General features: G+C 46.8%; 3 protein-coding genes across 3 annotated transcripts in view; 2 read left to right on the top strand and 1 right to left on the bottom strand.

The window, feature by feature from the left end:
• Positions 1-957: 957 nt before the first annotated feature.
• On the bottom strand, positions 958-4,533 carry sostdc1a (sclerostin domain containing 1a). Its single transcript, XM_055661819.1, has 2 exons — positions 4,163-4,533; positions 958-2,770 (listed from the first exon to the last, which is right to left on the bottom strand). The coding sequence occupies exons 1-2, from the start codon at positions 4,380-4,382 to the stop codon at positions 2,322-2,324; spliced, it is 669 nt and encodes a 222-aa protein (XP_055517794.1). The 5' UTR covers positions 4,383-4,533; the 3' UTR covers positions 958-2,321.
• Positions 4,534-11,215: 6,682 nt separating this feature from the next.
• Positions 11,216-12,534, top strand: LOC129705935 (putative uncharacterized protein DDB_G0290521; the record flags this gene model as incomplete). The annotated part of the gene is made up of 2 exons (XM_055649864.1): positions 11,216-11,278; positions 12,427-12,534. Coding segments are annotated over 2 exons (171 nt in total), but the record flags the coding sequence as incomplete, so codon positions are not given.
• A 1,083-nt stretch (positions 12,535-13,617) lies between these two features.
• Positions 13,618-25,644, top strand: part of LOC129712977 (leucine-rich repeat-containing protein 72) — a 28,293-nt gene continuing 16,266 nt past the window's right edge. The window contains exons 1-7 of the mRNA XM_055661807.1: positions 13,618-13,649; positions 15,955-16,028; positions 16,441-16,510; positions 20,377-20,458; positions 22,086-22,199; positions 24,802-24,891; positions 24,979-25,125. Coding sequence (XP_055517782.1) covers positions 13,626-13,649; positions 15,955-16,028; positions 16,441-16,510; positions 20,377-20,458; positions 22,086-22,199; positions 24,802-24,891; positions 24,979-25,125 — 601 coding nt within the window. The 5' untranslated portion in view covers positions 13,618-13,625. The remainder of the gene's footprint in view (positions 13,650-15,954; positions 16,029-16,440; positions 16,511-20,376; positions 20,459-22,085; positions 22,200-24,801; positions 24,892-24,978; positions 25,126-25,644) is intronic.

Below are 25,644 nucleotides of genomic sequence, written 5' to 3'. Positions count from 1 at the left end.
TGTGATAGTGAGTGCACTTGCAAGAGGCAGTGAATGTAGCAGGAAGAAGATGGTGAGTGAACCATTGAATAGTCATTGAGTGCAGCTGTGGAGGGCCTAGTGTGTGCATCAATAAAATGACAGTGATTGGAGAAATGGTGGAAGAGCAACAGAGTGGAATAGTAATTGTCAGAAAGGGAAAAGGGAGCTGGCAGTACATGCCGATGCAGTGGGACGGTAAGATGGCAGTGTTTGCAGCTGTATGCAAGCAGTGAATGGAGCAACAAATGGAGCAATGAGGGGGTAGTGAGTAAAACAGCAAGGAGATGATGAATAAAACCTTACAGGATCAATGGCTGAGATAGCAAGTTCAACAGTGAATGGGCAGCAATTAGTGCAGTGAGTTGGTCAGTGAGTGGAGAAGGTAGAGAGAATGTAATAATGAGGACAAAATAAGTGAAGCAGCCAGTGAGCTGTAAGACGGCAGCTGGGAGGCAGGCAGTGGTGCATGGAAGGGCAAGCAAGGTGAGCAGCAAAAGGGCACGGAGTAGAATTGCGATGAGGCAGGCTTTGGAGCAATGAGAGAATAGTGAGGGCAGCAGTAAGGAGGCAGTCAGTGGAGCAATGAGAAGGCAATGAGGGCAGCAGTAAGGAGGTAGTCAGTGGATGTGCAAGGAGAAGATGATTGGCAGTGATTGAAATTGTGAGAACTCTTATCTGCTTTTGAATAAAATTATATATGTCACGTAGACTTAAAATGAAAAATGGTTTCCCATGTTTAACCCTGGGTAACAGGAATGTGGCTGGCTTGCAAAGAAAAAAAATATGCAGAACTGTTGTCCTGCTCTTAAACCTCTGGACTTTAATATATTTTGGATAAGATGATATATAAAGTTCAACCTCGCTCCACACCTCTCAGATATCTGAATACTTTGAGCACTGGCAAATACAAAAATAAATAAATTCACGGATAAAAAGTACAGAGAATCTGTGACTTTATTGATTCATTTTCTACATGTTCCTGTGAGAAAGCATACATCATTAAAAGACAAAACAAAACATCTGTTTAAATCAGAAAAGTGTTCTGTGGAAGGTACAACCCTTTCCATATAATTGATTGATTAAGTAAAGCTAATTTTTGAGTTTATCATACTCTGGTAAACCTTGCAACAAGATACCTAAATTAAAACTTGAAAAAACATATAGAAAGAATGCCAATACCTGTACAAAATTTAGACTCCATTATCTGCACATGTATTCTAATCTGCTACTTTTAATATTAAGATGCATGATAAAACCATAAAAATGTATGCTTAATAATTCTTCGGAACTAAAAGCAACTGTTTATTAAATAATTACATTGTAAGACCATAAATAGATGACAATGCTTGTTTAACCGTTGAAGTATCTGTGGTTTAATTTGATTTAATATGATACTCCACATATTATTCTTGACCATTAAATAAACATCTGCATGTCATTGCCTCAAAAGTTGAAATATCATTAGGGCTTAAGTGGTTATGTGTAAATGAACCTTGTTTCTAAACATAGATTAGAAATGGGCAAAATTTCTGCTGGGAAGTTGAATTGTCATCACTGAGCAGGTACGTTAACTTTAAGCCCTTATACTACCTCTTGTTCTGCATTGAAAATGAAATCACTCATGTACATTCTGAAAACATAAAAGATTTGAGAATAACATACTGAATATATGTGGAGTCCTGGGAAAGTTAAACTTTCATCCACCGATATCCCTCCAGATCAGTTTAATTGTGCAATTAATTTACAGATGAAATGTAAATCCTTATGATTCCTATCTTGGTTTATTTAATGAAAGGATTTAATAATCCTTGCAGAAGTTTGAATCATATAGCTTAATTAGTTTTCACTGTTTTACTATGTTTTTATTTTATTAATCATCCAAGAGTGCTGCCATTATCTTTTTTTAAGTGAAAGGTGCTGAGTAAGGAATGCGGTTGAAACTATTAATGTGTCCAGGATCCTGAGTATACATGTTTTTGGTATTGGTTTATCATTGTCACGTGTATCGAGATACAGTGAAACTTTGTTTTGCGTGCTGTCCAAGCAAATCATACCATACATGAGTACATCAGCTAGTGCAAAAGAGAAAATAAACAAGAGCGCAGAATAAAGTGTTACAGCTTACAGCTACAATTTTCATTCAGGAGTCTGGGTGGATAATACTTATCTGCTGGACTATTAACTAATCCTTCCTTAATTAATCATGCCTAAAAATATGGAATAAACGTGTTTGATAATATGCAGAACATCAATATGGACAGTTCATTCTTACATAAAACAGTTCATATGGTGCATAAACATCACTGTCTATCTTCCATTTCAGGCCAATTTCTTCTACGTTTGGTCTCCTCTTGGTGAATCTTACGGGATCTTTTTTTGCCTCTGGATCTTCTCTTGCTTGCTGGTAATGCCTCCTCGAAGTTGGCAATGCTTGACACATTGTGTTGTCGTGTGTACCTCTTGCACTTGCAAGAAGTGACTACTGTAATTTTGTAGGTTCGTGTCCCTCCATTCTGGCATTGGAGCTGAATTCTCTCAGTACGAGTCTTGTCAGTCACACAACGCCACTCTTGTGTGTTACGTCTACTCCAGTATTTCCTGCCATAACCTGCAATCCAATTAGGAAGCACTGGCACTGGTAAGCACTCTCCTGCACACACCAGCTCCTTCACTGGATTGATACTTGTGCACAGACCATCAGAAATGTATTTGGTTGATCTGAGCTCCCGACAACCAACTTGAGACCGATCTAAATTACAAAGAGAACAAGTGATTTGTTTTTACATACAAATTATTTTCAAACCTCAAAAAATTGTTAATTGTAAACTTTTTACTTGTGAATGTTATCAGTCTTATAAAATTCTGCTTTGCTTGAGAATTCTTACTGTTTATTGTTTTAATCTATTTTCACAAAGTGAATTATATTGTGTTAAAGGTTATTTCATCTTTTCTATCCACAACATCATCAAAAACATTTATTTTTCATATTTACTGTGTCAAATCAATAAAAATAATCTGTTCTACTGAACATGTGTCTTTTTAGGAGTACAAGAAACCTATTTTTGAGACATTGCTTCCAGTATCTAAGACTGGCATACAACAATATCTGTGCAGTGTTTTTTAAAAATTACCCAAACATGTCAATGCCAAACATTTTGACATGACATTTATTTTGTTTTATACTTTTCAAGCTCCGTTCACTTTTAGGTCATCGTAGCCGCAGGGAAAAAAAAATCCAAGAGCAGGTATTCATGTTCCATGTCTTTTGGTTGTTCTTGGCTTTTTTTTGTCTTTAAGTGACAACTTTAATTGAATATAGTCTACCGTAAAATAAATTCACATCATTGGAAAATTAGCTAATTTAGTTTAGAAAGCTATAGCTATAAATCAAAGCAATTGTCTCTAGTGATTTGTTGTATATTGACACACAAATCTAAATTGGCTCACCACTTTCAATTTGGAATAAAGTCACTGAAATTCTGCCAGTTGAGGCAGTGCCATATATGGCCTGACGGTCTCTTTGAAGGCAATGCAAAGATAGGTCGATTACAAATTTAGCCAACATGATAGTGCATGTAATTCCAGTAACTGTAATTGAAAACTTGCTGAACATTCAAATGCTACTTGAAACCTTCAAGCCTTTAGTCGAGCAAGAGTGAACGTCTGCTTCTTAAAATCCTGCCAGAAATGCAACCTCACTGAAAGTAACTCAATGAAAAATAATTTTAGACCCACAGACAACTCAATACTTTGTATATTTTAAAATAATTTTCAGTACAACTTCCTGGAATTTCCAGCACATTCAGGAAGTTTGGATAACAGTTTGCACATAGCTTTGATACTCTTTTTCTTAGTTTTCATTTAAGTTAGTCATCCTCTTATTTTGTTTTTTTTTATATAATTGAAAAAAAAATTATCTGCAATCTGCATTTTTAGTAAAAAAAAAGACTTTCATCTATGCAGATGATACCTTTGTATGTTTTTCTATTAACTATATAAATCATGCAATTGTGCATCTTGTGCTTAAACCTAAAGTACTAACTTAGGAGAAAATCAAATCCTGCATCATCTGAGGCACTACAATCATGGAAAAAATAACTTTTAAAAACAAAGAATATTATTTAAAATATATAAAAGGTACCTTTATGATCCAGATCTGAAGGGTTAGGTTGCCTTCCTCCATTCCTTGCCTGGTTTAATGTTAAATTACTTGGACTTTCATGCAATGCTACCTTGAGATTGTGGAACACTTCTGTGGCATCATTTTTGGTTTGTTCTGCTGCCTTGTCAAAAGCAAGGCAACATTTGAAAAAGATGCATGCTATCACAAAGAAAGTGCAATCAAAAGGCTGTGAAATCATGGCTCCAGAACTCTCAGGCTGAAGACCTGGTTGTAATGTTGCAGGTTTTAATGTGGAGTTACTGTGCCTTGCTTTTTATAAAGCTCCTTGGCATTCAATCAAGTGGAAACAGTGAAGCTTGAGAAAGGAAACATACAGACATATCCTGATAACCAATAGCAGGCCAGATCACACACGTAGAAGTGTGGAATATGCAAATTATGTCTGTTTCAAATTTCACACATCTCATATTTCACATTGTGAAATATTTTTTTTGTAACGCCCCTTAAAGAGACAGAATCCTTGCGATGTATGACATTTTAAATTTTCCAAATATATGCACGATATGCACATAACATGTTTAACAAATCCTACTATATGGCTTGTTCAATGAAGTACATTTTACTCAGGAAATGTTCTTATAATTGGAACATGTTTAATATTTAAATAATGTGTTGACATAACTATTATATCAAATGAAAATAAATGTTGGAATCCTTTCAGTCACAGTAATTACTTTCTTTTAATCCTATTTGTATATTTACATTCTCACACAATAAGATATTTAACTCTACAACATAATATTATACAGTGTGAAAAACTTCACAATACTGGATATTCAATTTAAACTTAATTTAATATGCTCAGTTGCAAGTTTTAACTCAATTGACAATAACAGCCTTTAACATTTATATTGTCTAATCACTGCCTTTCTTAATGTATGTCCCAATTATGTATGGATCCTCACACCTCTTAGAATAAACATTAAATATCTATTCCTTATTCATCTTTTGAATATTACTTCAATATAGTACCAATTGAAATATATTTAAAAATCCAAATATGGACTTACACTGTGACAATGTAAATGCACTGTGTAATATTGAACCAAGGAAATTGAGTAGAATTCCTTGAATGTGTTAAGATGTTTTGGTGGCATTATTGTTGTTGGACAGTGATCAGAGAGGGGGAATATCATACTCATTATTGCATGGAAACAGGTCCTTCAGCCCAACTTGTCCGTGCAAACTTGTTAGCTGTATACAGCTGGAAGTTAGTAGTGAACATTGGTTTAAAGAAGATTGGGCAAAAATAACCACCTCATTTTGCCCAAATGAAGAAGGTAATGTGTGATGAAATATGAGAACACTGCCACCTTCTGTGGACCTATGGCAGGAAAAAAGCCCATCAAATGCAGGAAAGGGAAATGGTCATTCTTGGTATCATAAGGAGCTAATTGAAGTAGCTTAAGTCTGTTGTCTGTGATGATAGCATCCTTGAAGAAGCCTAAAATGGAGCTGTCACACCCTCATTCAATTTTACCTTTGGTGACTACAATTTTCAAAATTAAATTACTATTTCATGGTTACTAAATTTAACTGTTGTGATAAGGTCATTGATATTTAAAGGAGAGCTGTCAATTGCTACATCTTTTTTCCTGGTATGTTAGTTCATTTTCAGGATCCTCTCAGAGCAGGGATTCTCCCAGACCTTGCAGAATTAGGTTTTTCTCTTGGACCTTGGTGTGTTTTACGAGTGTATGTATTATATCGTTGCTGGTTGTGGGATCTTATGAAAATAAAAAATTGCATTTATATAGCCTTCTTTTCGAACTCTGGAAATCACCAAATGATTTGGAGCCAATGAAATACTTTGTAATCACACTAATGTAGATATTGCAGCAGGCAAATTGTGCACAGCAAGCTCCAACAAAAAGTGATGTGAACATAACTACAAATACGCTTCCTTATAGTGATGGAGGATTTGGTCACAAAAAATATAATTAAAACTACAGTCCTTCATCTGAGCAGCAGTACACATTCGAAGGTTCTTAGGGTGAAATGGTTTCATGTTACTTTTCATCAGTGCCCCATGATATATTACAAGCAAACAAATATATTTCCAGAAAATAGAAACAAAACAATCAATTAAGGAGCATAGTTTAAAGAAGAGGTATATATTAAGAAAAAACAGGAACATGCTAAAATTACTCATTTAAAATAAAACCAAACAAAATATTCCTCTTAACTAACGATGAACCAAATACCAATGTAAAACAGTGACTTGATTGTTGCGGTGTATTTATATAATGGTTAAATTATTTACTTTTTCACATGGTACTTACTGCTGTCCTCTAGAGGTAATTTTTGCTTACTGCAGCCTTCCGTTTTTTGTCCAGTTTATGTTGCTGTTCAAAGCAGCATTTCCTCCAAAAATCTGAAGTAAAATTGTTACAGTGAAGAAAACAAAGGACTTGAAAGGAAATGATGACCGTATCACTCCTTCTATCGCTGCCTGCATTCTGCATGGTGTGTTGCGGCGAGAAGAACATTTTTGTTATCTGTTTTTCGAAACAATTTTATAGTAAAAAAGAACACAAATAAACTTTGACCGTAAAGCTGTTCCTTTAACTAATTATATATAAAGTACTGGATTTGAGTATAGGAGCAGGGAGGTTCTACTGCAGTTGTACAGGGTCTTGGTGAGATCACACCTGGAGTATTGCATACAGTTTTGGTCTCCTAATCTGAGGAAAGACATTCTTGCCATAGAGGGAGTACAGAGAAGGTTCACCAGACTGATTCCTGGGATGTCAGGACTTTCATATGAAGAAAGACTGGATAGACTCGGTTTGTACTCACTAGAATTTAGAAGGTTGAGGGGGGATCTTATAGAAACTTACAAAATTCTTAAGGGGTTGGACGGGCTAGATGCAGGAAGATTGTTCCCGATGTTGGGGAAGTCCAGAACAAGGGGTCACCGTTTAAGGATAAAGGGGAAATCTTTTAGGACCGAGATGAGGAAAACTTTTTTCACACAGAGAGTGGTGAATCTCTGGAATTCTCTGCCACAGAAGGTAGTTGAGGCCAGTTCATTGGCTATATTTAAGAGGGAGTTAGATATGGCCCTTGTGGCTAAAGGGATCAGGGGGTATGGAGAGAAGGCAGGAACAGGATACTGAGTTGGATGATCAGCCATGATCATATTGAATGGCGGTGTAGGCTCGAAGGGCCGAATGGCCTACACCTGCACCTATTTTCTATGTTTATATGTTTATTATAAATCCCGAATTTATTCTTCCTTAGAATGCATTGAGAAACGGAGTTATTATCAGATGAAAATTCGTTGATCTAGAATCCTGTACTGTGTATGTAACCTGACAGCCCGCTCTCGAAACACCAAGATGTAACTATAACTTGAACGTGAAAAATTAGTAGTTACTGGAAATCTCATTTTTTTTAAAGCATTGAGCTTGTAAGGATAACTGTTTCTATTGTAATCTATTTATTGAGCGGGTTGCTTTTGTTTCTATTACAGATGATACGATTCTTGGTTATAGGAACGTGTTTAATATAATGCGGAACATCGGGACTCTGGCATGAATTGTACAAACGTGTAAATAAATCGTGATGTTTTGAATAGTTAGCTGAAAATAACAGTTAATGGAATTGATGCTACCGTTCGGGACATTTCTGTAATTTAGATGCGGAAAAACTGCAGATGTTAGAAATCCAAAACGGAAAATGCTGGAAATACTCAACAGGTCTAACCTCCAGCGTTTTCATTTTTTACTGCAATTCAAATGTCCAACGTGGCTGCAGCAGCTATCTGAACGTAATCATAGATTTGTGGGTCCAATATCGCGCACGGAGTGGACAGGAGTGGTGTCGTGAGCATTGTAATGAATGCTCAGGCTGGCTGGGCTTTGCACAAGGTGGAGCTGGCCCGACACCATCGGCCAAGGTGCAAGAAGGAACTGCAGATTCTGGTTTAAACCGAAGATAGACACAACAAGCTGGAGTAACTCAGCGGGACAGGCAGCATCTCTGGAAAGAAGGAATGGGTGACGTTTCGGTTCGAGACATTTCTTCAGACCCTATCTGTCTACGTCCAGGACTCGCCCAGCCCAGCCCAGCCGGCAGCCGGTCCAGGACTCGCCCAGCCCAGAGCCCCCAGCCCCCAGCCGGTCCAAGACTCGACTCCAGCCCAGCCCAGCCGGCCCCAGCCTCGCCCTCCAGCCCCAGCCCAGCCCCAGCCCCAGAGCCAGCCCCCAGCAAAGCCCCAGCCCCCAGCCCAGAGCCCCAGCCCCAGCCCCAGCCCCAGCCCCAGAGCCCCAGCCCCCAGCCCTCAGTCCCCAGCCCTCAGTCCCAGCCCCCAGCCCCAGAGCCCAGCAGCCCCAAGACCCCAGCCCCCAGCCAGCAGCCCCAGCCCCCAGCCCCCAGCCCCCAGCCCCCAGCCCCAGAGCCCAGCCCCCAGCCCCCAAGCCCCCAGCCCCCAGCCCCCCAGCCCCAGAGCCCCAGCCCCCAGCCCCCAGAGCCCAGTCCCCCCCCTCAGCCCCCAGCCCCAACAGTCCCCAGCCCCAGCCCCAGCCCCCAGCCCCAGCCCCCAGCCCCAGCCCCAGAGCCCCAGCCCCCAGCCAGCCCCAGCCCCAGAGCCCCCAGCCCCAGCCCCCAGCCCCAGCCCCAGCCCCAGCCCAGCCCCCAGCCCAGAGCCCCCAGCCCCCAGCCCCCAGCCCCAGCCCCAGCCCCCAGAGCCCCAGAGCCCCAGCCCTCAGCCCCCCCCAGCCCAGCCCCAGAGCCCCAGCCCCCCAGCCCAGCAGCCCCCAGCCCCAGCCAGCCAGCACCCAGCCCCAGCAGCCCCAGCCCCCAGCAGCCCCAGCCCCAGCCCCAGCCCCAGCCCCAGCCCCAGCCCCCAGCCCCCAGCCCCCCCCCAGCCCCAGCCCCCAGCCCCAGCCCCCCCCAGCCCCCAGCCCAGCCCCAGCCCCCAGCCCCAGCCCCCCCCCCCAGCCCCAGCCCCCAGCCCCCAGCCCCAGCCCCAGCCCCCCCCCCCCCCCCCAGCCCCCAGCCCCAGCCCCCAGCCCCCCAGCCCCAGCCCCCCCAGCCCCAGAGCCCCCCCAGCCCCAGCCCCAGCCCCCAGCCCCCAGCCCCAGCCCCCCCCAGCCCCAGCCCCCCAGCCAGCCCCCAGCAGCCAGCCAGCCCCCCCAGCCCCAGCCCCCAGCCCCAGCCCCAGCCCAGCAGCCCCAGCCCAGCCCAGCCCCAGCCAGCAGAGCCAGCCCCAGCCCCCAGCCCAGCCCCAAGCAGCCAGCCCAGGGAGCCCCCAGCCCCCAGCCCCAGCCCAGCCCCCAGCCCCAGCCCCCAGCCCCAGCCCCCCCAGCCCCCAGCCCCAGCCCCAGCCCCCTCAGCCCCAGCCCCCAGCCCCAGAGCCCAGCAGCCCCAGCCCCCAGCCCCCAGCCCCCCCCCAGCCCCAGCCAGCCCAGCCCCAGCCCCCCCCCCCAGCCCCCAGCCCAGCCCCAGCCAGCCCCCAGCCCAGCCCCCCGCCCCCAGCCAGCCCCCCAGCCCCCAGCCCCCAGCCCCCCAGCCCCCAGCCCAGCAGCCCCCCCCCCCCCCCCCAGCCCAGCCCCCAGCCCCAGCCCCAGCCAGCCCCCAGCCCCAGCCCCCAGCCCCCAGAGCCCCCCCAGCAGCCAGAGCCCCCAGCCCCAGCCCCAGCCCCCAGCCCCAGAGCCAGCCCCCCAGCCAGCAGAGCCCCAGAGCCCCAGCCCCCCCCAGTCCCCAGCCAGCCCCAGCCCCAGCCCCCAGTCCCCCAGCCCCAGAGCCCCCCCAGCCCCCAGCCAGCCCCAGCCCCAGCAAGCCCAGCCCAGCCCCAGCCCCAGCCAGAGCAGCCCCAGCCCCCCAGCCAGCCCCCAGCCCCAGAAGCCCCAGCAGCCCCCAGCCCAGCCCCCAGCCCCAGCCAGCCCCAGCCCAGCCCCAGCAGCAGAGCCCCAGCCAGCCCCACCAGCCCCAGAGTCCCCAGCCCCCCAGCCCCAGAGCCCCAGCCCAGCCCAGAGCCCTCAGCCCCAGCCCAGCAGCCCCAGAGCAGCCCAGCCCCAGCCCCCAGCCCCAGCCCCAGCCCCAGCCCCCAGCCCCAGCAGGTTTAACAGCCCCAGCAGAGCAGCCAGCCCCAGGCCACAAGCAGCCAGTTGCAGCCAGCAGCAGCCAGCCCCCACCCCCAGCAGCCAGAGCAATGTGAAAAACCCCAGCCCCAGCCCCCAGCCCAGCAGCAGCCCAGCCAGAGCCAGCCAGCCAGCAGCCAGCCCCAGCCCCCATAAAACAGCCAGCCCCAGCAGCAGCCCCCAGCCCCAGCCCCAGCCCCAGCCAGCCAATATTGCAGCCAGCCCAGCCCAGATGTTTTGGCCCCAGCAGCCCCAGCCCCAGCAGCCCAGCAGCAGAGCCCCAGCCCCCAGCCCCAGCCCAGCCCAGGCCCCAGCCAGCAGCCAGCAGCCCCAGCAGCAGCCCCAGCCCCAGCAGCCCCAGCCAGCCCCAGCCCCAGAGCCCAAGCCCCAGCCCCAGAGGAGCCAGAGCCCAGAGCCCACAGCCACAGCCCCAGAGCATGGCAGCCCCCAGCCAAGCCCCCAGCCCAGAGCCCCAGCAGGCAGCAGCAGAGCAGCCCAGCCCCCAGCCCTTGGTGCCCCAGCCCCCAGCCCCAGAGCCCAGGCCCCCAGCCCAGCCCCAGCCCAGCCAGCAGCCAGCCAGCCCCCAGCCCCCAGCCCCAGCAGCCAGCCCCAGCAAGCCCAACAGCCCCAGCAGCCCCAGCATGCAGAGCAGCCCCAGCCCCCCCCAGCCCCCCAAGCCCCAGCCCCAGCCCCAGAGCCCCAGCAGCCCCAGCCCCCAGCCAGCCCAGCCCCAGCCCCAGAGCCCCAGCCCAGCAGCCCCCAGCCCAGCCCCCAGCCCCAGCCCCAGCCCAGCCCAGAGCAGCCCCAGCCAGCAGCCCCAGCCCAGCCCCCCAGCCCCAGCCCCAGCAGCCAGCCCCCAGCCCCAGAGCCCCAGCAGCCCAGCCCCAGCCCCCAGCCCCCAGCAGCCAGCCCCAGCCCCAGCCCCAGCCCAGCCCCAGAGCCCCAGCAGCCCAGCAGCCCAGCCCCCAGCCCCCAGCAGCAGCCCCCAGCCCCAGCCCCCCAGCCCAGCCCCAGCCCCAGCCCCAGCCCCAGCCCCAGCCCCCAGCCCCAGCCCAGCCCCAGCCCCAGCCCCAGCCAGGCAGCCCCAGAGCCCCAGCCAGCCAGCAGCCCCAGCAGCCAGCCCAGCCAGCCAGCCCCAGCCCCAGCCCCCAGCCCCCCAGCCCCAGCAGCCCCAGCCCCAGCCAGCCCCAGCCCCAGCCCCCAGCCCCAGCCCAGCCCAGCCCCAGCAGGCAGCAGCCCAGCCAGCCCAGCAGCAGCAGCCCAGCCCCAGCCCCCCAGCCCCAGCCCCAGCCCCCAGCCCCAGCCCCAGCCCCCAGCCAGCCAGCCCCCCAGCCAGAAGCCCCCAGCCCCCAGCCCCAGCCCAGCAGCCAGCCCCAGCCCCAGAGCCCCAGCCCCCAGCCCCAGAGCCCCAGCCCCCCCCCAGCCCCAGCCCCCCAGCCCCCAGCCCCAGCCCCCAGCCCCCAGCCCCAGCCCCAGCCCCAGCCCCAGCCAGCCCAGCCCCAGCCCCAGCAGCCCCAGCCAGCAGCCCCAGCCCCAGCCCCAGCAGCCCCCAGCCCCCAGCCCCCAGCCCAGCAGCCCAGCCCCCAGCCCCAGCCCAGAGCCCCAGCCCCAGCCCCCCAGCCCCCCCAGCCAGCCAGCCAGGGCAGCAGCCCCAGCCCCAGCCAGCCAGCAGCCCCAGCCCAGCACCCAGCCCCAGCCCCCAGCAGCCAGAGCCCCAGCAGCCCCAGCCAGCAGCCCCAGCCCCAGCCCCAGCCCAGCCCCAGCCCCCCAGCCCCAGCCCCAGCCCCCAGCCCAGTGCCCAGCCAGAGCCCCAGCCAGCAGCAGCCAGCCAGCCCCCAGCCCCAGCCCAGCCCAGCAGCCCCAGCCCCAGCCCCAGCCAGAGCCCCCAGCCCCCAGCAGCCAGCCCCAGCCCCCAGCCCCCAGCCCCAGCCCCAGCCCCCAGCCAGCCCCAGCCCCAGCCCCCCCCAGCCCCCACCCCCAGCACCAGCCCCAGCCCCAGCCCCAGCCCCCAGCCCCCAGCCCCAGCCCCAGCCCCAGCCCCAGCCCCAGCCCCCAGCCCCAGCCCCAGCCCCCAGCCCCAGCCCCAGCCCCAGCCCCAGCCCCAGCCCCAGCAGCAGCCCCAGCCCCCCAGCAAGCCCCAGCCCCAGCCCCAGCCCCAGCCCCAGCCCCCAGCCCCAGCCCCCAGCCCAGCCCAGCCCCAGCCCCAGCCCCAGCCCCCAGAGCCCCAGCCCCAGCCCCAGCCCCCAGCCCCAGCCCCCAGCCCCCAGCCCCAGCAGCCCCAGCCCCAGCCCCAGCCCCCAGCCCCAGCCCAGCCCCAGCCCCAGCCCCAGCCCCAGCCCCAGCCCAGCCCCAGCCCCCCCAGCCCCCAGCCAGCCCCAGAGCCCCAGCCCCAGCCCCAGCCCCCAGCCCCCAGCCCCAGCCCCAGCCCCAGCCCCAGCCCAGCCCCCAGCCCCAGCAGCCCCAGCCCCAGCCCCAGGAGCCCCAGAGCCCCAGACCCAGCCCCAGCCCCCCAGCCAGCCAGCCCCCAGCCCCCAGCCCAGCCCCAGCCCCAGCCCAGCAGCCCCCAGCCCCAGTGCCCCCAGCCCCAGCCCCCAGCAGCCCCCCCCAGCCCCCAGCCCCAGCCCCCAGCCCCAGAGCCAGCCCCAGCCCCCAGCCCCAGCCCCAGCAGGCCCCCAGCCCCAGCCCCCCCCAGCCCCAGCCCCAGCCCCAGCCCCAGAGCCCCCCCCCAGCCCCAGCCCCAGCCCAGCCCCCAGCCCCCAGCCCCCCAGCCCCCAGCCCCAGCCCCAGCCCCCAGCCCAGCAGCCCCAGCCCCCAGCCCAGCCCCCAGCCCCCAGCCCCAGCCCCCAGCCCCCCCCAGCCCCAGCCCCCAGCCCCCAGCCCCAGTGCCCCCCCAGCAGCCCCCCAGCCCCAGCCCCAGCCCCAGCCCCAGCCCCAGCCCAGCCAGCCCCAGCCCCCCCCAGCCCCCAGCCCCAGCCCCAGAGCCCCAGCCCCAGCCCCAGCCCCCAGCCCCAGCCCCAGCCCCCCAGCCCCAGCCCCAGCCCCAGCCCCAGCCCCTAGCCCCCAGCCCCAGAGCCCCAGCCCCCAGCCCCAGCCCCAGAGCCCCAGCCCCAGCCCCAGCCCCAGCCCCAGCCCCCAGCCCTCAGCCCCAGCCCCAGCCCCAGCCCCAGCCCCAGCCCCCAGCCCCAGCCCCCAGCCCCAGCCCCAGAGCCCCAGCCCCAGCCCCAGCCCCAGTGCCCCCAGAGCTCCAGCCCCAGCCTCGCCCGCGTTCCGAACCCGAACCCGAACGCGGGCCCGGGAGGTCGCGTCACGTTGCCGGGCAACGGCTTGCAAACACGATGGCCGCGGCGCCTGTGCAAGAGGTGAGAGCAGTGGGGCAGAGGGCTGGGGGATGCGAGCCCCACTATCTCTATCCCGGGACGGGCTGGCCAAGATGTTTGCCGCTGAAGAGGTGGCCTGCCTGCACGGTGCACTGGTCTGAGGAAAGGTCTCGACCCGAAACGTCACCCATTCCTTCTTTCCAGAGTTACTCCATCACGATGTGTCTATCTTTGGAAGCCCAGCAGGCAGTAAACCATAATGTGCTGGGGTTGCTCAGCGGGTCAGACAGCATCTGTGGAGGGAAATGGATATAATATACGATGTTTCCGATCAAGACAGTTCTTCAGACTGATGGGGTAGAGGGGGGAACAAGAGGTAGGGTCGCCACTCAGGGACTATTCTGTAACTTCCCTCGTTGAATGGGAATGTTAAAATAAGAAAGTAAAATTAGACTTTCAGAGTAACCTTGCAGAGGAAATAGAAACTCACTGTAAAAACATTTAGAAATATGTGAAGAAGAAAAAGTAGTGGCAAAAAATCAAAGGCTCCTTGCAGTTAGATGTAGGAAGAAACGATAAAACAATTTTAGTACATGTATTGGTTCCGTCTTAACAAAGGAAGACACAAATAATCTCCCAGAAATATTATGGAAAGGGAGAAACTGAATCAGTTGGTTAGGGAAATTGATGCAATTGAAGACCAATTTCCAGAACCTGAAAATGCACATCCCAGAGTATTTAAGGAGGTGGCCTTATAATAGCTGTTTATTTTCCAAAGTTGATATTTATGTTGTTCTTTAGATTCTGGAACAGTTCCAACATATTGGAAAGTGGCTAATGTAACCTCATTATTCACAAAAGAAGTTTGAAAGAAATCAGACTTTTATGAAATTTTCAGTCTGACATAAATAGGAGGTAAAATGCTCGAGTCCTTTATGGAAGATACAGAAGTAGAATGCTATTAAAATAGTGACAGGATTCGACAGTCAGTATTTATATACTTGAATGGATTTTGTTTTTGAGAATATAACTAATATAATCAATGCAGTAGAGCATGTGGCTACAGTCATGGAGTTGTACAGCAACTTACTCAGCATATTTATGCTGAGTAAGTGGCCCACACTCCAGCACTTTGTGTCATTTTGTGTAAACCATCATCTGCAATTCTTTATTTCTACCTGGAAACAAGCCTTTCAGTCCAGCTAGTCCATGCCAACCAAGCTAGTCTCACTTGCCAGTGCCTGATCCATGAAAACGTTCTTGTACATGTACCTACCCAAATATCCATTAAATATCACAACTATACCTACCTCTACCACTTTCACTGGATGATCACCCTCTATGTAAATCAAAAAGTTACCCCTCGGGTCCCTTTTAAATCCTTCCCCTCTCATGTTGAACCTCTGCCTCTTATTTTAGACTTTCCTACCCTGGCGAAAGACTGGCGATTCACTTTATCTGTGCGTTCACGATTTTATAAACCTCAGGGGGGTCAACCCATGGCATCCTCTGCTCCAAGGAGAAAAGACCCAGCCTTTCCAGTGTCTCCTTCTTACTCACACATTCCAAACCTCCTTGTAACATCTTGTGAGTTAATTTTGTGCCCTTTCCAGTTTAATGACATCCTTCCTACAGGAGGGCAACCAGAACTGTATACAGTACTCCAAATATGACCTTACCAATGTCTTGTACATGATGTAACATGATGTCCCAATTCCTGCATTCAACATTGTGATTGATGACGGCAAACATGCCAAATGCCTTAATTATCACATTGATTACCTTTGTCACCTTCATGGAAATACGTATCTACCCCTAGGTCTCTCTTTGCCACAACACTCCCCAGGGCCCTACTATTTACTGTAGAAGTACAGTCCTTGACTTGTCTTATCAGAATGTAACATGTTGCATTTACCTGAATTAAGCTCCGTCTGCTGTTCCTCAGCAGATCGACTCAGTCGATCAAGAACCTGCGGTAATTTAAGAAAATCTTTTAAGATTTTATTTGGACTTTGGAGAGAAGGAATTGGTGATTTCGGGTTGAGACCCTTCTTCAGACCTTATCTGTGGGTTGAAAGGAATTGGTGACATTTCGGGCAGAAACGCTGCATCAGGACTGAGAGTGAAAGGGAAGATAGCTGTTATAGGGAGGAGAGAAGAGTGGTGAGACTGCCTTAATGGGTCTCCTACCCTTGTATCAGAAATAAATATTAACAATAATCTCTTTTCGTAGAAGTTTGATTTTAACAAAAGTAAAAGTGAAATCCTAAAGATAAGATTTATTAAGGAACAGTGCTAACAAAATATTTGGATTGAAAATTAAACGTGATTTTTATGTTTTTAACAGGTTATAGAAAATGTATTAAAACTTCACAAAATCAAAAGGAAGTGCAATGTCATTGAACTTTTTCTGGCTAAGGAGTAAGTAATATAATTCTCTGTCATCAGACATTAGTCATTAACTAATTTGACATCAGAGGACTTTCTATTTGTTTTTAATATATTAATTTTTTTATGTTATAATTGGAATTAACATTATCTTCCATATAATTTAATGACTTTAGCAAAGGGATTCAATGCAAAATTATGTTAAAAAAAGTAGAAAATTAGAACTAAAAATTAGCTTAAAAAAACTCACTGTAAGAAGAAGAATTTTATGGAGTGCCAGCATAGAACAAAATTGCCTTCTGACTTACCTTGTGGCCCTTGAAGCATATCCTTCATCTAACTTCAACAGAAAATGTTGTTGTGAAGTGTCAATGTGGATTTATGTTATATCACATTTATACACCATGATAAAATCAGACATTTTTTACATATAATTTCTGTTTAGAGGACTAACAGAAGTTCCTGATTTGTCAAGATTTAAACAGTTGCAGTACTTGTGGTTAAATCATAACAAGGTGAGTGAGAATTTTTGTAATGACCACTTATTTTAAGATATATGAAAATCTGCAAACATATTTCAGGTTATCATTTGTAAGTATTGTTTTCTTAATCATCAGCCAGACTGCTGGCTGGATCAGAGATGAGTGAAGTTAATTAACAGACAGACAGGCAGCTAAGCTTTAACCCCAACTCCAGTGCCAGTGCACTTTCTGTGCATTGATCTAGATTTGGAGTACTGCTATAACCATTGTCCTTGATAATACTGTTAAACAGATGGCAAATTCTGGAGCATCCAACACATAGTTAAACATCAAAATGCAGAATGTTGCTTTCAGTGAGCTATGGCTCCTCCACACAGTGTACTGATTTGCATCTTTCACCAGCATAATCTGCAGTTATCAGTGAGCACTTCTAACCTTTGGACACTTTTATTGATATAGAATACTCTGATAATCTTACCGCATGTTGTATGAATGAATGGCATGTAAGACCATACATAATGCTAAATAAAAAACAGATTGTTATGTATGGTAAGAAAGAAAGAACTGCAGATGCTGGTTTAAATTAAAGGTAGACACAAATTGTTGGAGGAACTCAGCGGGTCAAGCAGCATCTCTGGAGAGAAGGAATGGACGACGTTTCGGGTAGAGACCCTTCTTCAGACTACCTTCTCTCCAGAGATGCTGCCTCACACGCTGAGTTACTCCAGCGTTTTGTGTCTACCTTTGCTATGTATGGATTGTAATTCAAACAAGATTGTGAAATACAATGCATTTTAAAAGATGACTTTTATTTGGCAATTATTCTATTTGCTATTTTATGTATGGAGGGACTAACTGATAAACAAATATATATCTGAGTAATAGATTTTCTGCTCGGCCAAATACAACTCAAATAATGTTTTCCAAATTCTTTAGTCCATTTAGTGTATTCACTTGAATAGAAGTTCCAGTCTTGTCATTGAATAGAAAAATTATCTTCAGAAGGACCAGCTGCAGCAAATATCGTAAATAAAGATATTTTCTATCATGATGTAAATCAGCGAGTAACTATTAGTACAATATTTAAGCCACAATTATTTCGGAGTACCATCTAAATAAACTACGATTTCAGAGGGTAATCAGGTTGAAAGATACGAAATGGTTAAACATACAATTGTTGCATGTATACATATATTCTCCAATATGTTTCTCATTCTCAAACTAGTGAATACAGTAAACCCTCATTATTTCAGACTTAAATTAAGGATCTATCAATCTTCACTGCCAGGCTGGGTTGCCAGTGCCACCCCCGGTCTGCACTGCCTCCTAGGCCGCTTCCAGGCTAGGCTGCCAATACCACCCCCGGCCCACAGAGCTTCCCCAGCCGCTTCCGGGGTCAGACTGCCGATGCCAACCCCACCCGCACTTCCTTCACTGCCAGGCCAGCTTGCCGACATTGGCCCACTATGCCTCACTGGCTGCCTGCAGGCCAGACCTACTGCCGGCACCACCAGCTCCCACAACCTCCAGGCCGCGCTTGCCACCACTGACCCTTACCAGCACTCCGACTCGTGGGCCTCGACCAATGACTCCACCGATTGTCCCCTCTCCCCCAGATGCCTGCAGGACAAGGCCTTCAACTCACCTGGATTCCAAGCCGAGTTCTAGACTGAGAGTCTGAAGAAGGGTCTCGACCCAAAATGCCACCGATCCATGTTCAAGGGAGACAACCTAACCTGCTGAGTTGTCCTTTTGTGTATTAACCAGCATCTGCAGTTCTTTGTTTCTACTATTTATGCAATGATACTCTATTATTTGGTAATCCCTAACTCGATTATAGCCGACAGCCAGCAATAACGGATGCCATTCCCCTCCTATAGTCCCTTATAACGAGGGTTTAATGTATTTGAAAAGTATCAGCTTTCTAGCTGATCCACTATTTTGCATGAAATTAAAACTTGGTGGCAAATGAACATTTCTCCAAAATGAAAGTTAGAGTATCTTTTTCCAATTGCTTAAAAGTCACAACAGTAAGATGGTCAACTTTTCAGACCAGTTTGAAAGCACAATAACACTTTGTAGAAGATCTAGAAGGGATGTCTTTGAACTTTGTTGCTGTGGATAAAACAATAACATTAACAAATAATAGTATCATGATAATAGTTATAGACTCATAGAGCTGTACAGTATGGACCCAGACCCTGTGGCCCACCTTGTCCATATTGGGATAATTCAATTTGCCTGAATTTGGCCCAAAGCCCTCTAAACTGTTCCTATCCATATATCTATCCAAATGTATTTTGGGCAAGTAAACAGATAGGAAAAAAATTTGAGATATATGAGCCAAACGTGGGGAGTTGGGACTCGTGTAGATCAGACATTTTTGTCGGCAGGAGCAAGTTGGGCTGAAGTACCTGTTTCCATGCAGTATGACTATGACTCTAAAAGTTATGATTATATCTGCTTTCATAGCTTACTTTGGCAGCTCATTTGAGATACGGACTATCCACAGAGTGAAAAAATTGCTCCCAAGGTCCCTCTTAGATCTCTCCCCTCTCGTTTTAGATTTCTATAACTTGAAAAAAACTGTTTGGTTTCACTGCATCCATGCCCTTCACGAATTTGTGCACCCCAATAAGGTCAATTTTCAGCCTCTTATTCTCCAACTAATTAGATCTATATTATAACTGGGTAACCAGAACTCCACACAGTACCAACTGTGGTCTCTCCAAAGACTCGTATCGCAGTGTCATGATGTACAAACTTTCCCAATTAAGGCAAGTGTGCCAAGCATTATGTCAACACAATATCCACCTGACTTGCCACATTTAGAGAACCGTGCTCCTGTATTTTCAGAGCTCTTTATTCTACAACTTTGTCCAGGGCTCTTTCATTTACTGAGCAAGCCCTGCTTGGATTTTTCACACCAAGGTGCAACACCGTACACTTGTCAGAGTAAAATTCAATTTTCCATTCCTTGGCTCACCTTCCCAACTGATGTAAATCTTGTTGTGCATCTGCAAAGTAACTTGTATCTGCAATCTAACTGTTCATTTATTGTATTATTGTTTATGGTAAGTTTATTTTTATGTTGTTACATTAATATTACTGTAAAAGCAGAAGCAAGTAAAAATTTAATTGTTCCATTCCCAATGCATATAGCGTTAAACAATTGATTAATCGTCCTCGAGCACAGAAGCATTTGGAATTAATTGATTTTGGTCTCAACGTTCATCTCAGTTGAATTTAACACATGGAATAGACCTTTCTCTTAGTTTATCTTCATATGCAAAACCGACATTGGATTCTGGTAATAGAATTAGTTGGTGACAAAATTTCATAGATTTGTCCATCTTATTTATTAAAACAAACTGGGCAGCCTCCTAGCTAATAACCCACCATTGGTTGGAAGCTGGAGATACAAGAGATTGCAAATTACTGTAATCTGAGCACAATGCAAACTGCTGGAGGAACTCAGCGGTCAGGGAGCATCTGTGAATGGAGATGGACAGACAACATTTCGGGTTGAGACCCTTCTTCAGACTGAAGTAGCAGAGGGGTGATAGTCAGGAGAAAGAGGCGAGAGAAAGGGGTGGGACTAGAGGTGGCAGGTAATGCGGATCTAGGGATAGACCGGTTGATTGACGGATGAATCAGCTGTGGTATGTTTGCCTTCATCAGTCGTGGCATTGAGTGTAAGTCACAAAATCATGTTGCAGCTTGATAGGACTTCGGTAAGGCCATAGTTGGGGTTTTGTGTGCACTTCTAGTCGCCCCATTACACAAGAATATGAAGACTTTGGCGAGTGCACAGAAGAGGTTTACCAGAATTTCGCTCGTTAGTGGGTAACATATTGTGTCTTCAATTAAATCATTCTGTTACCATTTGCTTATTGTAGATTAAAACGATAAGTTCCCTGAAAATGAATTGGTGCCTCAAAGAACTATATTTACAATACAACATGCTCCTTGATTTAACAGGTACAGTATTCCTTTCATGAGTAAAATTAATTTAGAATGGTTTTATTTATTGAATTACGAACTGTTCTAAGGTTTTAATTTGTAATTTTTGTTACTCTTCATGTTTTTTTTATTGCTTTTACCAGATTTACATTTCTTTTATAAGAAGCAAAGCAATGTAGATGCTGAAAATGTAAAACAAAAGTGGACATGCTATACTTGGATGCGATCAATGGAGAGAACATACGTTGATTTAATGGACACAGGGGTTTCTACAATAGTGTTTTCAGAGCTTTTTATAATCTTTTATTACATTTATTTTTGCACATCCAACTGAATTGTTTTTGTATATTTTCATTCCTAATTATTTCCCATTTCATAAAAGCACCTCATGATAACAGAAACATTCAAATACAAATGTTTTATTTGGAACAAAGATTTACTTGTGATATAGATAAAATACATGAATACAAATGAGGATGAAGCAGTGTAAATAGAAAGCTTCTATTGCCCTCAGCTGAAAAGTCATGGATGTAACTGGTGGCAATACAGAGGATTTGAGAACAAAATATTTCACCAAGTGAGACACAAAGATACTCGATCCCATTGCCCAAAAGAGTAACGGAAGCAGACTTTCCCAATCGTGGCAATTCAAGTGATGAAGAAAGTGTATGGCACACTTGCCGTCATTGGAAAGGGCATTGAGTATAAAAGTTACCACATCACTATTCAGCTGCACAGGTCATTGGTGAGACCACATTTGGAATACTGTCATCTAGCTATCATTAAGTTGGAAAGGATGCAGAACAGGTTCACCAGCGAGTTACTGGAATTTGCAAGTTGAGTTATAGGAAGCGGCTGGATGTGCTGGGATTTGTGTTATTGGAGTGTATGAGGCTGAGGGGTGACCTTATTCAATTATACAAAATCATGGGAAAAATGAGCCCTAAGTCTTTTTTTCAGGGTGGAGGATTCTAAAACTAAAAGGCATAAGCTTAAGATGAGAGGAAAAAATTGAGAGGGGCAATAATTTCACTCAGAAGGTAATCATTTAATTGTTCTTAGCAAGTGTAATGGAGAAAGGCACAAAATTCCCCAAATACAAAAATAATGTGTCCATAATTCAACATGTGAATGGCAATTTAGTCTTTAAGTTCTGTATTTTATATTGTTCATACTAGATGTGCTGTTACCATGGTGCATGCCATCCAAATCTTTGGTTTATTGTAATATTTTCAAAAATCCAATTTTTTCACAATGCTTCCATTCCATATTTCCCATCAGAATGTCTAGGCATTTGCATCATTGTAAACAAGTGTTGACAGGTGAGTACATTTGTGTGGCTCCGACTTTCAAGTGTATTTAGTGTCATGACCAAAAGATAATTTCTCCCTCGTGATCACCAGATTGCTTGTTGAGTATCATAATAAATAGGTGTTTGTAGTCCTCCATATGGTTTATGTGCTCCAGGTTGTTAATTAACTTGTTTATGTGAATATATTTTGGATTACATTACATCAGTTTATTTATTTTTTATTTTTGTGACATCGGTTGGAAGCTGCATACCAAATCTCGTTGCACTGATGTGCAATGACAATAAAATATATTATTATTATTATTATTATTATTATTATTATTATTATGATAGGTTCTCTGAAACACTTGACATCCTTACAAATATTGCTGCTGCACAACAACAGGCTTACTAAGGTGGAAATGATCGTAGCAGAATTAAAGAAAATGACGTGGTTGCACACATTAAGTAAGCAAAGTTGTCTGTATCGACAATATGAAATACTTTATTTGTCAGGCCTAATATTATATCCTGGCAATTGGTATAGCCCACATATAGCATCATTTGTTTGTAAATAGAAAGAAAATATATACCGCAATTAGGTTTTACTTATTGCAGTAACACTCTGATAATCTGTTTCAACTATTCAGAAATACTGATGGTTCAGTGTTTGGGTCACTGGGTACAGATACATGCACTACAGGCACGTGCCGTCAGGGTAAGCAAGGTAGGCACTGCCTACCCTGACTAAAATTATAAAATGGTAATAACTAAATATAAATAATAAAGGCATGGGAGAATTATGCCTGTCTAAGAGATCGATCTCTTAGGTAGGCATAATTTTCCGTGCCTTTCATCCGCAGCGCTTGTAACCCTTGAAGGTCTGTGCAGTACACGTGCCGTCAGCGCTGCTGGAAGCCGTCAATTTCAAGCGGGGCTGAAGGCAGCTGAAATTCTGCCTTTGCAGCACTCGCCACTGCCTGCCATTCTGAAAAAGGACCCTTCACTCCTACTCTTTGCTTCATGTCTGCCAACCAATTTTCTATCCATGTCAACACCCTACCCCCAATACCATGTGCTCTAATTTTAGTCACCGCTCTCCCGTGCGGGACCTTATCAAAGGCTTTCTGAAAGTCTAGATACACTACATCCACTGGCACCCCTTCATCCATTTTACTTGTCACATCCTCAAAAAATTCCAGAAGATTAGTTGAGCATGATTTCCCTTTCATAAATCCATGTTGACTTGGACTAATCCTTTTACTGCTATCCAAATGCCCCATTATTACCTCCTTAATACTTGACTCCAGCATCTTTCCCACCACCGAAGTCAGGCTAACTGGTCTGTAATTACCCATTTTCTCTCTCGCTCCTTTCTTGAAAAGTGGGATAACGTTAGCTATCCTCCAATCCACAGGAACTGATCCTGAATCGATCGAACATTGGAAAATTATCACCAATGCATTCACTATTTCTAGAGCCACCTCCCTGAGGACCCTTACACATCAGGACCCCAATTCTTGTACTTTCCATTAAATACAATTCCTGCTTTCCTCTGCAATTCACCCGATTTACTCATGTTCCCTTGAGGCTCACCAGGGTTTACTTCCTGCATTCCCTGGAAAACTGTTTCACTCAAAGAATTATTAATATCTAAAATTAACATGAATCCAAAGTATATTGTATTTATTGGAATAAAATCTAAAAGTCTGGAAAAGCTGCTAGTTCGGCACTACCAAAATCCCAAGCATGTTGGGTTAGCAGTTTTAATGTGCAAACATCTGGATGATACTAGCAGGTTTTCATGGGTGTCTGCAATTGTTTTTTTTCTCTTTCTTAAAATAAGGCATATTTTGTTAATTATTCAATTTATATCTATGCCTAATGATGAAAGGACAAACTACTAAAACAAGGGTATTTGCAAAGTGTAAATATGATTGTTGGTGTGGTACTTTTGGATTTTAATTAGTTGTTTTATTTTGCTTTCACAAACAAATGTATTGTTCAGCCTTTCAATCTTAATCCTTGAGATTATCGAAAAGTTTATTACTCATTTTCTAAACTCCACCACATTCCTCTCGTTCATAGTGATCCCTAATCCACTGCCATCTCCATATTTTTAATGGTGACACAACAGTTAGTGCCGCTGCCTTAGCTTCAGTGACCCAGATTCTACCCTGATCTCGAATGCTATCTGTATGGTGTTTCCACATTCTTCATGGAGCCACCCATGACCAAAAGATGTACCTAGTAGTGGTAAATAACAAAATGATCAAAGAAGTTGCAGGTTCTAAGGATCCAAGAGAGGGGATGGAATTTATTTATGCACTTTTGGGAGTGAACCTAGATCCAACGGGCCGAATGGATTCCTTCCATGTTGTAATAAATAAGGTTATGGTTCACTTTTTTTCCCAATTGCCCCCAAGGCTACACTATCCATTTTTCTATCATTTTTTCCAGCTCTAGAATAGTTTAACTTGCTTCCAATTATAGCCCATTTACACTCACAAGTTAGATTATTTTTGCTTGCTTGATATTTTTAAGTTGGTATAAAAACCTTCATGAAGTTCAGTGTGTCAGATCGATTGTTTGCTTTGTTAGACCTATATTTTAGTTTTAGTTTTTTTCTACGTTTTTAGAGATAGTGTGGAAACAGGCCTTTCAGCCCACCGAGTCCACGCTGACCAACAATCACCCATACACTAGTTCTATCCTACCCATTAGGGACAATTTACAGAAGTCAATTAACCTACAAACCCACATAAGTTTGGAATGTGGGAGGAAAGTGGAGCACTTGGAGAAATTTTGGAATGTGGGAGGAAACCAGAGCACTTGGAGAAAATCCACACGGTCGCAGGGAGAATATACAAATTCTGTTCAGACAGCACCAATAGTCAGATTCGAACCTGGGTCTCTGGCACTGTAAGGCAGCAACTCTCCCGCTGCGCCTCTGTGCCGCCCAATGATTTTGACTGAAACATATTTCAGTATTTAAATATAGTCATGAATGTAAACAATTAGTTCACTTTTCATGGTTTCATTTTTTGTTGTAAATGTCAATCTCTTTTAGATATATTCAATAATCCTTTGACGCAAGATAAAGATTACCGCTTGTATGTAATCTACCATCTACCTTCAGTGAAGCTGCTTGATAGGCAATGTGAGTTACTCAAATTTTCCTCACTGATAATTCTGAATTCAGACTGTTGGAGAAGTTACAGCGGGTACTTTGACTTTACTTTTACAGATGTATATCAGAAAGAACGGGAAGCTGCTTTGGATTTCTGCAACCAAGACCGAATGCGAGTCCGTCAATCATTGGCATTTGGGCAGAGGATACAAACTCATTTACTTAAACAGAAAGTATTAAAGAGAGGTGGAAGTGCACATCCAAGTAGGAACCTACATACAATTTAATAATTGAATTGATTAGTTACATTTTAACAGTTAAGTCATCATCGGTGGTCATTCGAAACGAGTATGACTGTCCTCTCCATAGGATTGTCTACTTGTGGGTCTGCAGATGTCTGTAGAGGTCGATCCGTGATCCACACACCTTGGTGCAACGTGGGCAGTGGAGAACTGGAGGTGGTTGGTAATCGTCGAGCCCCCTTCTCTCTCTCCTTATGGTGCTGTCGCTTTGTCTCTGTGACATGGCGTAGTTCCATTTTGTGAAGTGCAGTTCCTTCCTGCACGGATTTCCTCCAGGAGCACCTGTCCAATGCAATGTGCTCCCAGTGGCCTGATGTGATGTGGAATTTCTTCAGACTGTTCTTGATGTTGTCCTTGAAGTGTTTCTTTGGCCCGCCAGGGACTCGCCGACCTTCCTTCAATTGAGAGTACAGGATTTATTTAGGGAGACGTGTGTTGGACATGCGGATGACATGGCCAGTCCATTGAAGTTGGTGCTGCA

Source organism: Leucoraja erinacea, chromosome 2 (assembly GCF_028641065.1).
Source record: "Leucoraja erinacea ecotype New England chromosome 2, Leri_hhj_1, whole genome shotgun sequence".
Classification (NCBI taxonomy): domain Eukaryota; kingdom Metazoa; phylum Chordata; class Chondrichthyes; order Rajiformes; family Rajidae; genus Leucoraja; species Leucoraja erinaceus.
This window is presented reverse-complemented; position numbering and strand designations above follow the sequence as displayed.